The sequence below is a fragment of the Sorex fumeus genome, unplaced genomic scaffold, assembly GCF_029834395.1.
Source record: "Sorex fumeus unplaced genomic scaffold, SorFum_2.1 ptg000013l, whole genome shotgun sequence".
Taxonomy (NCBI): Eukaryota; Metazoa; Chordata; class Mammalia; order Eulipotyphla; family Soricidae; genus Sorex; species Sorex fumeus.
In genome coordinates this window covers 18314109-18332642 of record NW_026606070.1, presented here as the reverse complement: position 1 = coordinate 18332642, position 18534 = coordinate 18314109, and the positions used below count along the sequence as shown (strand labels likewise).

General features: G+C 37.6%; 1 protein-coding gene across 1 annotated transcript in view; it reads right to left on the bottom strand.

The window, feature by feature from the left end:
* The window catches only part of LOC130020588 (transmembrane protease serine 11F-like), a 115886-nt gene that overhangs the window by 31481 nt on the left and 65871 nt on the right, over nucleotides 1-18534 (bottom strand). Inside the window, exon 3 of the mRNA XM_056111180.1 lies at nucleotides 7451-7569. Coding sequence (XP_055967155.1) covers nucleotides 7451-7569 — 119 coding nt within the window. The remainder of the gene's footprint in view (nucleotides 1-7450; nucleotides 7570-18534) is intronic.

The window sequence follows — 18534 nt, the reverse complement described above, 5'->3', positions numbered from 1 at the left end:
GTGTGGGGGCGACTAAAACCTCATGGGAAGGGGGGCGTTCCGGTCCGTCCTTCACGCCCTACCGAGGTCACCAGTTGCCCCCCACGAGCGGCTCTCCAGCACAGCCACGGCCCCAGAAGCACAAGGACTTAATGCAGAACCCAGCAGCTTGGAGCAGAAAAGTGAATGGACTATGCGTTGATCCAGCCCATCAAGTCTGCCGGAGGGGAAAGTGTGTTGCCCCATTCACCCTCTCCTCTCTGGAAAGAAAGATGGCGGCCACATGGGAGCCTTGTGGACAGCAGGTATGAGCCGGGAGTGTGGGGGCGACTAAAACCTCATGGAAAGGGGGGCGTTTCGCTCCGCCCTTCACGCCCTACCGAGGCCACCAGTTGCCCCCCACGAGCGGCTTTCCAGCACGGCCACGACTCCAGAACACAGAAACCAATTTCTTAACTATCTGACTTTCAGTAGAAATACTTCCAGGGTCAATAAGTAAAATAGCAGAAATCCAAAACCAACATTTAATTCTTGAACCCAACTGGAGAAAGCAAATCACTTCACAATGCTTTTTCAGCATGTCTGATTTGGGGGGGGGGGTAAACTCTAAATAATAGTGGTGAATCTTTTATTGAAACAATCTAATCAAAGCGGATAGAGTGTTAACTAGAATTCATCTGCCTCACAGGGACGGGGAGGGGTGGGGGGTGGGGTTTTATTGGGGTTCTTCATGGGAAAAAATAAGTATTGATAAAGGGAAATGTGTTTGATATTTGCATGACTGAGACATAAACCTGAAAGCTTTGTAACCTTTCCCACAGTGATTCAATAAAAAAAAAAAAAAAAAAAACTAAGAAGCTTCTGCTCCTCAAAATAAACAGTGACCAAAATACAAAGACAGTCAACTGAATGGGAAAGGATATTCGCCAACTACATATCTGATAAGGGGTTAATTTCAAGGATATACAAAATACTGGTTCAACTCCACAAAAAGAAAACATTCAACCCCATCAAAAAATGGGGAGATGAAATGAATAGAAACTTTGACAAAGAAGAAATCCGAATGGCTAAAAGTCACATGAGAAAATGTTCCACATAATTAATCATCAGGGAGATGCAGATCAAAACCACAATGAGGTATCACCTCACACCACAGAGACTGGCCCACATCCACAAGAACAAAAGCAACCGGTGCTGGTGCGGATGTGGTGAGAAAGGGACACTCCTTCACTCTTGGTGGGAATGCCGACTGGTTCAGCCTTTCTGGAAAGCAGTATGGATGATTCTCAAAAAACTAGAAATTGAGCTCCCATTTGACCCAGCAATACCACTCCTGGGAATATATCCCAGAGAGGCAAAAAAAGTATAGCCGAAGTGACATCTGCAATTGTCTGTTTATTGCAGCACTCTTTACAATAGCCAGAATCTGGAAAAAACCTGAGTGCCCGAGAACAGATGACTGGTTGAAGAAACTCTGGCACATTTACACAATGGAGTACTATGTAGCTGTTAGGAAAGATGAAGTCATGAAGTTTACATACAAGTGGTACTACATGGAAAGTATCATGTTAAGCGAAATGACTCAGAAAGAAAGGGATAGACATAGAAAGATTGCATTCATCTGGGGAACGTAAAGTAACAAAATAGGAAACTAACACCCAAGTATGGCAGAGATTAGTACCAGGAATTTTACTCAATGACCCGGAGGACAACCACACATGTTAGGGGAAGGGGGAGCTCAGAAAGAGAAGGGAACACCAAATAAAGGGTGTTGGGAGGATCCGCCCATGATGGGAGAGCATGCTGAGGGTAGACTGTGGACCAAGCATGATTGCCACTCAATGCCTCTTTTGCTGACCATGGCACTCAAAAGGAGAGAGAGGGAAATGCCCTGCCCAGGGTGGGATAGGGGCTGGGGGGGAGGGGATGCTGGGATCCGAGGTGGTGGGAAATGCGCACTGGTGGAGGGATGGGTGTTTGATCATTGTATAATCGAAACCCAAGCACAAAAATGTGTAAGTCTACAACTGTACCTCATGGTGCCTCACTATTAAAAAATAAATAAATAAATAAATAAATAAAATCAATGGGCACATGAATTTTGAGCTTGGGCTAATCACAATTAAAGAAAAATTTGGTCTGTAGCATTACTCAAAAAAAATAAATAAATAAAAATCCAGTGCATATGAATTGTGAGAGTTTTTCAGTGTCAATTATTAAAATTATCTTATTAGTCAAGAAAGTCCATAGTATTTATATAACTATTTGGAATATATACAATTATATAAATATATAGTATCCATTTATGTAGAATATATCAAACAATTTCTATATCATTTATAGAGTGTACTTTTGGCATAGTTCTGAACTTTGGTTCTCAAATGAAGTCAATGTATTAATGAAGATTTAGAAAATATCAGAAAATTTATTTATATTTACTTTTGAGACAAAGAAATAAGTTTTTGTATAATGGTCTTGTGATAAGGAATTCTATTAGGAGAGGACTAATTACTTAGTGCCCCAATGAGAAAATTGAGATTGATATGTTGGCATAGTATCTAACTCAGTGTTAGTCCTGGAATAGGCATTTTTTTTATTCTATGTATGGCACTTGTTGAAATATAAATAGTTCCTTTGTTACTTTAAGTTAATTATAGTATATAAATAATTCAGTTATTAGTATTTTTAACTCAGCTAACATTAGAGCACATATAAAAATATAAATCAGTTTAAAGAAACAAAAATTCCTTGCTGAGCTATAACACTCATACGACTTTGGAGTTTTATATGAGCTTTGGGAAAAGAAGGACACTAGTGACAATGACAACAAAAAATATTACAATCATGTCCAAAAAACCCTCAGGTATCTAAGAATTCACATAAAAAGGAGTCAAAAGACCTATTTATCAAAAACTATGAAAATACTACTGAAAGAAATAAAAAAACACAAGGAAATTGAAGTATATTTCTGTTTACAAATTGGAAGAATCAATATTGTTAAAATATCATATTACCCAAAATAATATGCACAATTAACTCAACTGCCACCAAAATTCCCATGAAATTTTTCAAGGACACAGAACAGTACTTATAACATTTCAGTGAAACCATAAAATCTTAGAACTTCAAGGCAATCGTTAGAAAGAGGAAGATGGGAAACATTGTAGGGCATGTCTGTAAACTGTATTACAAAATCATAGTAATCAAAACTGCTTGACACTGGGCTGAAGACTGACTCTTAGATCAGCAGAATATAACTGAGAGTCTACAGGAAAATCCTTAACTAACAAACAGTTGTTCTGAAACAAAAGTGCTAAGGGCATGATCAGAGCAAGGAAAGCCTTTTCAAGAAATGGTGCTGGAAAAACTGGTTATCTTCGTGTAAAACAATAATAGTGCTGAAAGGAGATAAAGTGATATAACCTGATAACCTTGAAGTACCTGTATTGCAAAGCACAATGCATAAAAGGAAAGAGAGGGAGAGACAGGAGAGAGAGGAAGAGAGAGAAAGAGAAAGAGAGAATGTGTGTATGTGAGAGAGAGAGTGGGTGGTAGAGAGAGAAAGAGAAAAAGAGAATGTGTGTGTGAGAGAGTGGGTGGGTGTGTGGGTGTGTGGGTGGATGTGTGTGTGTGTGTGTGTGAGAGAGAGAGAGAGAGAGAGAGAGAGAGAGAGAGAGATGGGAAATAGAAAGTATCTGCCATAGAGACAGGCTGTAAGGCTGTGAAGGGGGATAGTAACTGGGAATATTGGTGGTGGTAAATCTATACTGATAAAGGGTTGGGTGTTGGAACATTGACTGACGCAAACCCAATTATGAACAACAAAGCAACAAGTTGCTTTGATGTATGAGAGAAAATATTTTCACATCACATATCAGACAAATGACTAATTTCCAAAATAAATATTTTACAAAGTTTGACAACTAAGAACAAACAAAAAGAGTGGTGTTGAACAGACCCTTCTTCAAAGATGTCATACAAATGGCCAACAGGCATACGATAAAGTGTCATAACTGAATATCAGCAAATAAAAACAACAATAAGATATCACTTCACACCAGTGGGAAAGCTTATATGGAAAAAGAATGAAAATAACCAGCACTGGTGTGTATATGTTGAGAATGGAGTCCTGAGTCACTTTCAGCAGGACTGATGTCTAGTTCAACACATAGAGAAACAGTATTACAACTTCTCAAAAAATTAAGAATAGGACTTCTAAATGACTTAGCAATGTCTCTCTTGGATATCTACTCCCAATGAATTAAACATTCACCTGCAAACATTTAAGTGCACCCATGCTCATTACAGAATTATTCACTATACCTATCTATCTCTATATAAATAGATCACTGTCACTGTCACTGTCCTCCTGTTGTTCATCGATTTGCTCGAGCAGGCCCAGTAACGTCTCCATTGTGAGACTTGTTGTTACTGTGTTTGGCATATTGAATGCATCACAGGTAACTTGCCAGGCTTTGCCGTGCGGGCAAGTTATTCTCGGTAGCTTGCTGGGCTCTCCGAGACAGGCAGAGGAATAGAACCTGGGTCGGCTGGGTTGGCTGCATGCAAGGCAAATGCCCTACCCACTGTGCTATCGCTCCAGCCCATATAAACAGATATAACACAAACACACACACTAGAATATAATATTACTCAAATATGATAAAAGACGAAATCTTTCAGTTGAAACAGATGGCATTGGAGTATATCATGAAAAATCATTAGCAGAAGAGAAAGGACAACACTGTAGGACCTCGCTCATCTGTGGAATATAAGGAAAGAAAACAAGAAAAGTAGACAATCCCGAGTGGAAACAAACAGATATTATCAACAAAACAGTAAACTGAAGTTATAAAGTTTTTTGATCAAAGGTGGTATCCTGTGGCAGTGGTGGAGGGTTACTGACACTGTGGTGGTGATAAAACAGCATTCCAAGTATAATAAATTTGGGGCCGGAGCAATAGTATAGCATCTAGGACATTTGTTGTACTATTGGAGCTGACCCAGGTTTGATCCTCGGTATTCCATGTGGTTCCCCAAGCACTGTCAAGAGTAATTACTGAGTGTAGAGGCAGGAATAACCTTGAGCATCACCAGGTGTGGTCCAAAAATCATAATCATGATAATAATAATCACTGTCACTGTCAGTGATTCACTGTCACTGTCCTCCCGTTGTTCATCGATTTTGCTCAAGCAGGCCCAGTAACATTGCGAGACTTGTTACTGTGTTTGGCATATCGAATACCTCACGGGGATCTTGCCAGGCTTTGCCGCACAGGCAAGATACTCTCGGTAGCATGCCGACTCTCCGAGAGGGGTGGAGGAATAGAACTCGGGTCGGCCATGTTGGCTGCATGCAAGCAAACACCCTACCTGCTCTGCTATTGTTCCAGCAATAATAATGATAATAGTGATAATAAAAATAAACTGTTGTATATATAAAGTTAATAAAATTAATTAAAATATGTAAAAACTCCTGTGTCCAACACTGATCACATACATTTGTAAAAAAATATTAAGAAAATATAGAAAAAATACAAAATAATACAATAGTAGCAGAGGATTTCAATACCCCAATTTCAACAATGACTAGATCATTTAGATATATAATCAATAAAAAAACAGTGGACTTGAATAACATTATAGGCTGATCTAAAAGACATGGATTGGACATTTCATTTCACCGAATAACACCATTAAACATTATTCTCAAGTGTTCATGGAACTCACTCTAAGATAGACCACATGTTGGACCTAAATAAGCCCTAACAAATTTAAGTTCAAAATATAGTGAGAGTGTTTTATGACCGCAATGATACTAAACTGGAAATCAATAAAATGGAAAAATTCCTGTAACTGGAAATAACAAAATCCCCAACATTAGATCGAATTTTGAAATAAAGATGACACTATTAAGTGATGCAGAAAAACAGTTCTAAGTAAGAAGTTTACAATTTAAAAAGAGGGAAAAGTTTATAGTGCCAAACGCCTACACTGTGAAAAATTTAAGTTCTCAAATAAACAACAGTCTATCAAAGAACTGGGGAAAGAGAAAAGTAAGTATAAAATGATCAAATGGAAAGAAACGACAAAGTTTGCAGTAGAACTAAAAAGACTAGAAAAGATTTTGAAGCTTGGCTGGCAAATATTTATGTTTAAATTATAAACATTTAAATAACTGGAAATAATACTATTTATTGGTTTTTAATCTACATAAAGGTAACTCTTTTTTCCTACACTGTCAATATTTCAGAGAAAGCAGAGTGCAATGAGTAAAAGTTGGTAGAGCTGGAATCTGAAGGGATAGGCCTGCTGGTAGGGCATTTACTTTGCACATGGTGGACCCGAATTCTATCCACGTATCCAACACAATCCCCAGAGCCTGCAAGTGATCCCTGAGGGTCATCAGCAGTCAGCCCTGAGCAATGCTGGATACGGCTCATAAAACAAAAACACTCAACAACAACAACAAACACAGCTGTAGTGCTGTCATCATCTTTAAATTAAAGGCAATGTCCACAAATAGGTTTTTGATCGGGGTGGTATCCGGTGATACCACTGACAGTGACAGTCCACAAATAGCTATAAATAATCATATGAACCTGTTCCCCCTTAAATGAGTCAGTACTTTTTGTTCCAGAATAACTCTCATAGATATTAAAAAACACACTCTAGGCTAATATAGAGGGATTTAATAAATAGATACATCAATTCCTGGACATGATTTTCATGAAGAAGCACAGCAAACAAGAAAAGATTGTTTGTTTTGACACTATGTTGTGATAAGAAAGATTTAGCTTAATCTTTTATTTAACTTTTAAAAATTAGAAATGGCTTGAGAAACATGTTTTAAAGGGAAATAAAAAATATTAGAGAAAAATAACCAGATTTGAAATAATATCAAGAAATAGACATATACACCCTTGTATATAAATATCTATGGATTTTTAGAAGTAAAACAATATATGTAACGCAAATATTTCAAACTTACTTTTTTTGGTCCTGTATATTAAGAAAAAAAGAAAGAAAAGAATTTTTTTCAAAAGGAAAACATTTATTTCAACTAACAACTTCCTCAGTGTAATTGGTTGCCTAATCTAATCTATTTACATTTTATTTTATTTCACTTTAGATATTTATTTTGTTTTGAGGGCTACATTCAGCCAAAGTCAGAGCTTACTCTTGACTTTGCAATCAGGAGCATTGGAGACCCCAAGTCAGCTGTGTACAAGGTGGTTGCTTAACCTGCTGTACATTCCCTCTGGTCCGTATACAAGAATTCTATTGCATATGGCATTGTTCTAAATATTTTACAAAATTACATTATTAAATTCTCACAATCTTGTGGCCTATGTTTTATATTATCTTCATTTTACAGAATAATTTGAGGTTTGAGACTAAGTTCCTCTAACAATCCCATACAAAGTGAGGTAGAAAAAACTCATAAATGTAAAACTCCCGTTGGGCTTACCATTCTCTCAATCTGGCGACTCCTTTCTGTAAAGTCTCTGGAGGTTCTTATTCCATAATTTTCTTTGTATTTTATATTCGTAACTTTATAAGATGCAAGAAAATAGAACGATTTATCATCTGAAAGGTAAAAATAAACAGAAGAATCATGAATAAATGAGGTTTTTTTTACTCCCTCATCCTCAGATGATATATTCTAGTTCATTTCTTTATATTACCAAAAACTTTGTTGCAGACATGTATCAAACAATTTACAATTTTATCATCGCATTCAGCTGCAATGCAAAATTCTGGACATAAAATATATTTTCAGAATACCCCGTTTAGGTACATCAAAACTTTAATGCAACTAGACATGCAACATTCAGTGTAATATAAATGCTGAATGGTGATGCTAAGGGTCATGCAAAGTTCTTGGGACAGTCAGAGAGTACAGTGCGAAAGGCAGTAGCTTTGCATGTGACTGACCTAGGTTTAATCCCCAGCACCCCATATGGTTCTCCAAGAAAAACCAAGGTTGATTTCTGCAAACTCTGAGCACTTCCAGGTTTGGCCCCCAAAAGAAAAATAAATAATTAAATAAATAAATGTCAGATTCTCAGTTTTATTCAGGATTTCTAGTTATCTTATAGCTGGGGTGTATCATAAAGAAACATTTAACACATTTTGTTTCTTTCTGAATAGAAAACATTTCAAAACAAGACTGCATTTACTGTTTTCACATTACCCCCTATTTTCTTCTATTCCTATTACACTATTAAAATTGTGAAAGTCAAGAACAATATCTCTAATACCTAATGCCACCTTTATTGAAGTCTCTTTTGTTCATACCTTGATTTCTTTTTTTTTTTTTTTTTTTTTTTTTTTTTTTTTTTTTTTTTTTTTTTTTTTTTAGCCTCTCCTTACTCATCTTTCCCAACAATTGGAGGCTCTTTCAAGGTCAGGGGAATGAGACCTGTTATAGTTACTAGTTTTTTTTTTTTTTCCCTTTATTTTATTTTATTTTTTTTAAAGTTGTAGATTTACAATTTTTTGTGCTTTGGTTTCAATTATACAATGATCAGATACCCATCCCTCCACCAGTGCCCATTTTCCACCACCATGGATAATATCCCTCCCACCCCCATCCCCCCATCCCCCCGTCTCTGTGGCAGGGCAATCCCCTGTGTTCTCTCTCTCCTTTTGGGTGTTGTGGTCTGCAAAAGAGGCATTGAGTGGCAAACATGTTCAGTCCATAGTCTACTTTCGACATGCATCTCCCCTCCTGGGAGGATCCTCCAAACATTCTTTATTTGGTGCTCCCTTCTCTATCTGAATAACCCTTTCCTCTAGGATACCCGGCTGGCCTCTAAGTTATGGAGTAATCCTCCTGGTGCTGATCTCAGCTATTCTTGGGTATTAATCTCATACTTTGTTACTTTATATCCCCCAGATGAATGCAATCTTTCTATGTCTATCCCTCTCTTTCTGACTCATTTCGCTTAGCATGATACTTTCCATATTGTACCACTTGTATGTAAATTTCATGACTTCATCTTTTCTAAGAGCTACATAGTACTCCATTGTGTAGATGTACCAAAGTTTCTTTAACCAGTCATCTGTTCTTGGGCATTCAGGTTTCTTCCAGTTTCTGGCTATTGTAAAGAGGGCTGCAATGAACAAACAAGTGCAGATGTCACTTCGACTATACATTTTTGCCTCTCTGGGATATATTCCCAGGAGTGGTATTGCTGGGTCAAATGGGAGCTCAATTTCTAATTTTTTGAGAATCGTCCATACTGTTTTCCAGAAGGGCTGAACCAGTGGACATTCCCACCAACAGTGAAGGAGTGTCCCTTTCTCGCCACATCCACGCCAGCATCGGTTGCTTTTGTTCTTTTTGATGTGGGCCAGTCTCTGAGGTGTGAGATGGTATCTCATTGTGGTTTTGATCTGCATCTCCCTGATGATTAATGATGTAGAGCATTTTCTCATGTGCTTTTTTGCCATTCGGATTTCTTCTTTGAGAAAGTTTCTGTTCATTTCATTGCCCCATTTTTGGATGGGGTTGGATGTTTTCTTCTTGTGGAGTTTAACCAGTATTTTGTATATCCTGGATATCAACCCCTTGTCAGATGTGTATTCGGTGAATATCCTTTCCCATTCTGTAGACTGTCTTTGTATTTTGGTCACTGTTTCTTTGGAGGTGCAGAAGCTTCTTAGCTTAAGATAGTCCCATTTATCTATCTCTGTTTTCACTTGCTCGGCCAGTGGCGTGGCATCTTTGAAGATACCATTAGCTTCAATGTCATGGAGGGTTTTGCCAACTTTATCTTCAATGTACCTTATGGTTTCTGGTCTGATGTTGAGGTCTTTAATCCATTTTGATCTTACTTTTGTACATGGTGTTAGGCAGAGTTCTGAGCCTATTTTTTTGCATGTAGCCGTCCAGTGATGCCAACACAATTTATTAAAGAGGCTTTCCTTACTCCACTTCACATTACTTGCACCTTTATCAAAGATTAGATGAGCATATGATTGAGGAGAGATGTCAGTGTATTCAACCCTGTTCCATTGGTCTGCAGTTCTGCCTTTGTTCCAGTACCATGCTGTTTTAATTATTACTGCTTTGTAGTACATCAACATCCAATTTTTAAAACCTACATGCTCTATGGGCTGGAGCAATAGCACAGCGGTAGAGTGTTTGCCTTGCAAGCGGCCAACATGGCCGACCCGAGTTCGATTCTTCTGCCCCTCTTGGAGAGTCCAGCAAGCTACCAAGAATATTTCATCTGCATAGCAAAGCCTGGCAAGCTACCCGTGACATATTCGATATGCCAAACACAGTAACAACAAGTCTCACAATTTGTTGTGAGATGTTACTGGTGCCCACTTGAGCAAATAGATGAACAACGGGAAGGCAGTGACAGAGACATGCTCGGTGTATACCTTTTATTAATATCTCTTTAATTCTTTATTGCACTCAGATAAATATATATATCCATAGTTCAATAACCAATCAAACCTCCAAATTAATGTAAGAAAGATTACTTGGGTTGCCCTGTAGTGCTCAGGAGTCTCTTGACCAAACTAGGGCAGTCTGTATGCAAGGCCTGTACCTTAACCTCTATTCTATATCTTTGGTTTCTCAAGATCCTCTATTTTAAATGTTATCAATACAATCCATGTGCCATCACTCAAAGCAGAAGATCTTTTATATCTTTACAATTAATCAGAAGACTCGACAAGGTGGTAATGCAATCTACAACTTAAAACGGCTCTCTTACACTCATAAATTATGCTGCTAGTGCTTCAGTCATTCCTTTAAAAATATTGCCTGAAAACTATTGTTTTCCTATTTAGGGCTATGACTCAAGTTCAGTTTTCTCCAATCATTTCCCCTATGTATAACAAAGGTTATCTTTTAAAGTGCAAATTTGTTAATATCACTTCTTAAGGCAAAGTCCTTTATTCTCATTTTATAGGAAGGAATATCAGCTCTTTATTTGACACGATGATTCTCCTTGATTATGTCCTGCCTACCTCTTGGGCATTTATTTTTTGCAACAATTCCATTAAGACATTAAAACTGCAGAAAATTGTCTGTGCTCACCATTTTGTTTTCCCAACCTTTTGCTTATGTTTTTGCATTTATATGTTTTTGCATTATTTTATGTCAGCAACATTCCCAGCTGACAAGAAGGTGGAACCACCAACAAAGAGCAGGAACCCAGCTAAGCTAGAGCAACAGAGATAGGGGCAATTGATAATGACATACTATCTATCAATCTAAGCAGACACTAGGCAAAAATAGAGAAAGACATGGCTTTGCACAGAGGTGCTAAATAAAAAATAATAGTAAGGTGTCCTTAAGAACACACCTCTACAGTATGGTGTCAATTTGCATCAGATTTGAGGAAACTTCTGGATTCCATTCATGATCCTAAAACTTTTATAGTATAGACCAGTGGGGACCTTCCCTCAGGATGAGGTCCAGCCCTGCCTGTGAACAGAGAATAGTGAAGAGAATCTCTGGTGCTCCTCTAATTATTATCAGTTGGGTCTATCTCCTGATCTCCATCTGAGGGGATTCCTAGCTTTTACTGCTAATTGCATTATATCCTTGTTGTGCTGCAGTATCAACTTTGCCTAATAAATTCCTATTATAATTATGAGTCATAAAGTGAGATCTGTCCACTTACAGATAGCACTTAGTACTCAAGAATAAACTTATTATTGTCATATCTTTTGCCTAAAATGCTCTTTTTCATACAATTTCTTTTCTAAAAATTTTTACATGTCTAATCCTCACTAAGGCATTATCTTCCATCAGTAAAGAATCTACAAAATATTTAGCCTTACATAGAAATACCACAACTTGTAAGTAGACTATCTCATGAGGAAGCTTCATGTTTGTCACATTATGATAAAAATATGTATAGTTAGCCTATTACAATATAAACATCTTGCCAAACTGTTGGTCTACTTTTTTTTTGAAGATTAGACACTGTTTTTGTATACTTTAAATAAAAATAACATTACTTTATGCTTTTAGTAAACCAAGGATTAGAGAATTAATCATTTAATTAATTTGTTTAATTAATTAAAAATAATTTAAAAGAAATAATTATTTTAGTAGTCAAAATTAAGTAAATATTATATTACACTGTCTTAGACAATCTAATTTTTAATTAATTTATTTTAGAACACTTTTTCAGATGATACTAGATAATCTGTACTAGAATATTTAAAATGAGCACAAAACTGTATGCAATGGAATTCAACCCTAACATTTATATTTATTGATTATATTATTTTGGACGGAGTGATATAGCACAGCGGTAGGGCGTTTGCCTTGCACGCAGCCAACATAGCCGACCCGAGTTCGATACCTTCGCCCCTCTCGGAGAGCCTGGCAAGCTACCGAGAGTATCTCGCCCACAGGGCAGAGCCTGGCAAGCCACCCGTGATGTATTCGATATGCCAAACACAGTAACAACAAAATCTCCAATGGAGACGTTACTGGACCCACTCGAGCAAATTGATGAGCAACGGGAGGACAGTGACAGTGACTTATTATTTTGGATAATATTTTTTATAAAATATTATTTTAATTTGAATTCTTGAATAAAAATAACTTCTAATTACAAAGATTAATTAAATAATGTATAATGGGTCAGAGTAAACCAACTGTAAAATTAACTCTAAATCTCAGAAGAGGCTATATTTTCTATATTCTTGGAACTGGAGCTAATCCATTAGTTGGAAAGGAAAAAGATGTGATTTCAATTAAAGCTTGAGGTTGGGTTTTTTTTGTTTTGTTTTGTTTTGTTTGCTTTTTGGGTCACAACCAGTGATGCACAGGGGCTTCTCCTGGCTTTGCACTCAGGAATTACTCCTGGCAGTGCTCGAGCGACCATATGGGATGCTGGTCGTCGAACCTGGGTCGTTTGCATGCAAGGCAAATTCCCTACCCGTTGTACTATCGCTCCAGCCCCAAAAGCCTGAGGTTTTTTTTAAGTAAGCAGTATTCAAGAAGTAAAAACTTTTAAAATTTCTGAATTTTTGAACCCAACATCCTGCTGCCTGCAAGAAAAACATCTCAATAGTCAAAGCAAACACAGATTCAGAATCAAAGACTGGAAAACAATCTTACAGGCAAACAGCTCCCATAAAAAAGCTGGGGTAGCCATCCTAATATCAGACCACATGGAGTGAAGAAGGTCATAAGAGACAGTGAAGGAGATTTCTTATTGATCAAAGGATCTGTACAACAGGAAGAACTTACAATAATAAATGTATATGCACCTAATGAGAGACCAGCAAAGTAATTAAAACAACTACTCATAGATTTGGAAAAAGACATCAATAGCAACACAATACTAGTGGGAGACTTCAACACCGCTTTGTCACCTCTGGATAGATCAACCAGACTCAAACTTAGCAAGGACATACTTAATCTGAAGGAAACAATGGAAGAAAGGGACTTAGTAGATATATACAGGACATTTCATCCTCAAAAGGCTGAATACACATTCTTCTCAAGCATACATGGAACATTCTCCAAGATAGACCACATGCTGAGCAACAAAACATACCTCCATAAAATTAAGAAAGTAGAGATTATATCAACAATCTTCTCAGACCACAATGCGCTTAAATTAGAAGTAAATCACACACAAAAACAGAAAACTAAATCAAACACCTGGAAATTAAACAGTGCGCTATTGAACAACGAGTGGCTTAGAATGGAAATCAAAGAGGAAATCAAAAGATTCCTAGAAACGAATGAAAATGAGGACACGAGTTACCAAAACTTATGGGACACAGCAAAAGCTGTCTTAAGAGGAAAGTTTATAGCTCTACAAGCATTCCTCAGAAAGGAGGAGCGAGCCCACATAAATAAACTAACCTCACAGCTTAAGAGCTTGGAGAAGGACCAACAAAAGGAGCACAACCCGAACAGGAGGAAGGAAATAATAAAACTCAGAGCAGAGATTAACGAGATGAAAACCCAAAAATCAATCCGAAAGATCAATGAAACCAAGAGCTGGTTCTTTGAGAAAATTAACAAGATCGATAAGCCTCTAGCAAAACTCACAAAGAAGGGGAGAGAGAAAACCCTAATAAACCGAATCAGAAATGAAAAGGGGGTCATCACAACAGAAACTACAGAAATTCAAAGGATCCTCAGGGAGTACTTTGAGAAGCTTTATGCCACGGAACATCAAAACCTCGAGGAAATGGATAAATTCCTAGACTCCTACAGACTCCCAAGGCTGAACCAAGAAGACCTGGAATACCTGAACAGACCTACCACCATCAAGGAAATTGAAATGGTAATAAAAAGTCTCCCCAAGCACAAAAACCCTGGCCCGGATGGATTCACTAGTGAATTCTTCCAAATCTTTAAAGAAGACTTACTCCCAATCCTCTTTAAACTTTTCCACGAAATTGAAATATCAAAAACACTCCCGAACAGTTTCTACGAAGCAAATATCACACTGATACCAAAAGCAGACAGAGATACCACAAAGAAAGAGAATTACAGACCGATATCCCTAAAGAACACAGATGCAAAGATCCTCAACAAACTACTAGCAAATAGAATCCAACTACTCATCAAGAAGATCATACACCATGACCAAGTAGGATTCATCCCAGGGATGCAAGGATGGTTTAACATTCAGAAATCAATCAACATAATCCATCATATCAACAAAAGAAAAGATAAAAAGCATATGATCATATCAATAGATGCAGAGAAAGCATTTGACAAGATCCAGCACCCCTTTATGATGAAAACCCTAGCCAAAATGGGTATAGAGGGGACTTTCCTCAACATAGTTAAAGCCATCTACCGCAAGCCTACAGCAAGCATCATCCTCAATGGGGAAAAACTGAGAGCCTTCCCTCTAAGATCAGGAACGAGACAAAGATGCCCACTATCTCCACTGCTGTTCAATATAGTACTGGAAGTACTTGCAATAGCAATTAGGCAAGAAAAAGATATTAAGGGCATTCAGGTAGGAAAGGAAGAAATCAAGCTCTCACTATTCACAGATGATATGATACTATACTTAGAGAACCCAATAACCTCCACCAAAAACTCCTAGAAACAATAGACTTGTATAGTAAAGTTGCAGGCTATAAAATCAATACCCAAAAGTCCATGGCTTTCCTATATACAAACAGTGAGAGAGAAGAAAGCTACATGAAAAAAACAATCCCGTTCACAATTGTGCCCCAGAAAATCAAGTACCTAGGAATCAGCTTAACTAAGGAAGTAAAGGACCTGTACAAACAAAACTACAAAACGCTACTTTAGGAAATAAAAGAGGACATGAGGAAATGGAAAGATATCCCCTGCTCATGGGTCGGGAGACTTAACATTGTCAAAATGGCAACACTACAGAAAGCATTGTATAAATTCAATGCAATTCCTATAAGGATACCCATGACATTCTTCAAAAAAATGGAGCAAACACTCCTGAAATTTATATGGAACAATAAGCCCCCACGAATAGCTAAAGCAATTCTTGGGAAAAAGAAAATGGGAGGAATCAACCTCCCTAACTTCAAACTGTACTACAAAGCAGTAATAATTAAAACAGCATGGTACTGGAACAAAGGCAGAACTGCAGACCAATGGAACAGGGTTGAATACACGGACATCTCCCCTCAATCATATGATCATCTAATCTTTGATAAAGGTGCAAGTAATGTGAAGTGGAGTAAGGAAAGCCTCTTTAACAAATTGTGCTGGCATCACTGGATGGCTACATGCAAAAAAATGGGCTCAGAACTCTGCCTAACACCATGTACAAAGGTAAGATCAAAATGGATTAAAGACCTCAACATCAGACCAGAAAACATAAGGTACATTGAAGATAAAGTTGGCAAAACCCTCCATGACATTGAAGCTAATGGTATCTTCAAAGATGCCACGCCACTGGCCGAGCAAGTGAAAATAGAGATAGATAAATGGGACTATCTTAAACTAAGAAGCTTCTGCACCTCCAAAGAAACAGTGACCAAAATACAAAGACAGTCTACAGAATGGGAAAGGATATTCGCGGAACACACATCTGACAAGGGGTTGATATCAAGGATATACCAAATACTGGTTGAACTCCACAAGAAGAAAACATCTAACCCCATCAAAAAATGGGGTAATGAAATGAACAGACACTTTCTCAAAGAAGAAATCCAAATGGCAAAAAAGCACATGAGAAAATGCTCTACATCATTAATTATCAGGGAGATGCAGATTAAAACCACAATGAGATTCCATCTCACACCTCAGAGACTGGCCCACATCCAAAAGAACAAAAGCAACCAATGCTTGCGCGGATGTGGTGAGAAAGGGACACTCTTTCACTGTTGGTGGGAATGTCGACTGGTTCAGCCTTTCTGGAAAACAGTATGGACAATTCTCAAAAAATTAGAAATTGAGCTCCCATTTGACCCAGCAATACCACTCCTGGGAATATATCCCAGAGAGGCAAAAATGTGTAGTCGAAGTGACATCTGCACTTGTTTGTTCATTGCAGCACTCTTTACAATAGCCAGAAACTGGAAGAAACTTGAATGCCCAAGAACAGATGACTGGTTAAAGAAACTTTGGTACATCTACACAATGGAGTACTATGTAGCTGTTAGAAAAGATAAAGTCATGAAATTTATATACAAGTGGTACAACATGGAAAGTATCATGCTAAGCGAAATGAGTCAGAAAGAGAGGGATAGACATAGAAAGATTGCATTCATCTGGGGAATATAAAGAAACAAAATATGAGATTAATACCCAAGAATAGCTGAGATCAACAGCAGGAGGATTACTCCATAGCTTAGAGGCCAGCCGGGTATCCTAGAGGAAAGGGCAGCTCAGATAGAGAAGGGAGCACCAAATAAAGGGTGTTTGGAGGATCCTCCCAGGAGGGGAGATGCATGTTGAAAGTAGACTATGGACTGAACATGTTTGCCACTCAAAGCCTCTTTTGTAGACCACAACACCCAAAAGGAGAGAGAGAACACAGGGGATTGCCCTGCCACAGAGGCAGGGTGAGATGGGAGGGATGGGGGTGGGAGAGATATTATCCATGGTGGTGGAAAATGGGCACTGGTGGAGGGATGGGTATTTGATCATTGTATAATCGAAACCCAAGCACAAATAATTGTAAATCTACAACTGTACCTCATGGCGTTTCACTAAAAATAATTTAAAAAAATAATAAAAAAATAAAAAAATTCTGAATTTTGTAAATTTATAATTCTGAAAACAAAATTGTTTAAATTATCTCCAAATTATAAAACTCATTTTTCCCACTAATGGCAAATATACAATAAAAAATTCTAAAAGTTGATTTTTTTTAGAATTGAATAATTCTAAAAAAAATCATAAAAAATATGTTGAAAAATATACAACTCTAGGTTAATAAAAAAAAATCCAGACAGCTTATAAATTCAGTGTCTAAGTTTAGCTGTTATTTTTTTCTTTTTCCATAAACAACTGCTTTCATGGGGTGGAAAGGCTTAACACTGTACTACTATCTTTTTGTTTGTTTGTTTGGGGACCAGACCCAGTAATGCTTAAGTAGAGCTTACTTCCTGCTCTATCTATCCTCAGGAATCATTTCTGGTGGGGTTGGGGGACCATATGGGGTACCAGAGATCAAACCAGGTCAACCATGTGCAAGGCAAGTGCCCTATTTGTTACACTTTTTCTCCAGCCCCCCTCTTCACTATCTCTGAATGCAAACAATATATAAATAAATACAATAACAAGGACAACACAATTATTGAAGGTAACTTGGCTTATCCATTTATTTCATAAGTCTATGAAGTAATAGAGAATCAGAAGGTTAACTGACTGTTGGAAAACATTTTCTCTCTCAGAGCTTTTAGAAATTTCTTTTTATTTATGTGAGGCTATGATAATTTCTCTCAATCAGCCTTTCTTGGAAATTTTTAATATTTTGATTTTTAAAATAACTACCTTAAATAGTACATCATGTTATTTTTACTGAGTCTAATCTTTGCTCATTTTTAATTTAAAAACTAAAAGTACATTTTTTCAAAGGTAAGAAGCCTAGCAAGTAATGTTCAGGCCAGCCTGTGGGTTGTTCATTGTGAGGCCCAAAGTATGTGGTACTGCTCTGTCCTGCAGTGCCAGGGATTATCCAGGCCATCCCAGTGATGCTCAGGGACCAGCAGGTTCACAGCCAGTAGTGTTTAGAGACTTCCAGAGCTGCACCTGGCACCTGGCAATGATCTGGGGACCACAGAGTGCCAAGAATAGTACAGTGGTCAACTTCATGCAAGGCATGCACCTTAATACTTGTACTATTTCTCCAGTTCCTAAAATATGTGATTCTTTTAGATGAATGTATTCTGAAAGTTTATCATGTGTATCCCTTTACCTACATTCAACAACACTAAATAATCTTGTCCACCACGATCATTTCCAATTATCATTATCATATTTCTTTCTTATCCCTTCTCTGTGTCTCTATCTGGTCCTTTTTAGTGTCTGTATTTCAAATCATAATACCCAAAATGAAAGAGAGAGAGAGAGAGAAAGAGAGAGAGGTGGGGGTGGGGACG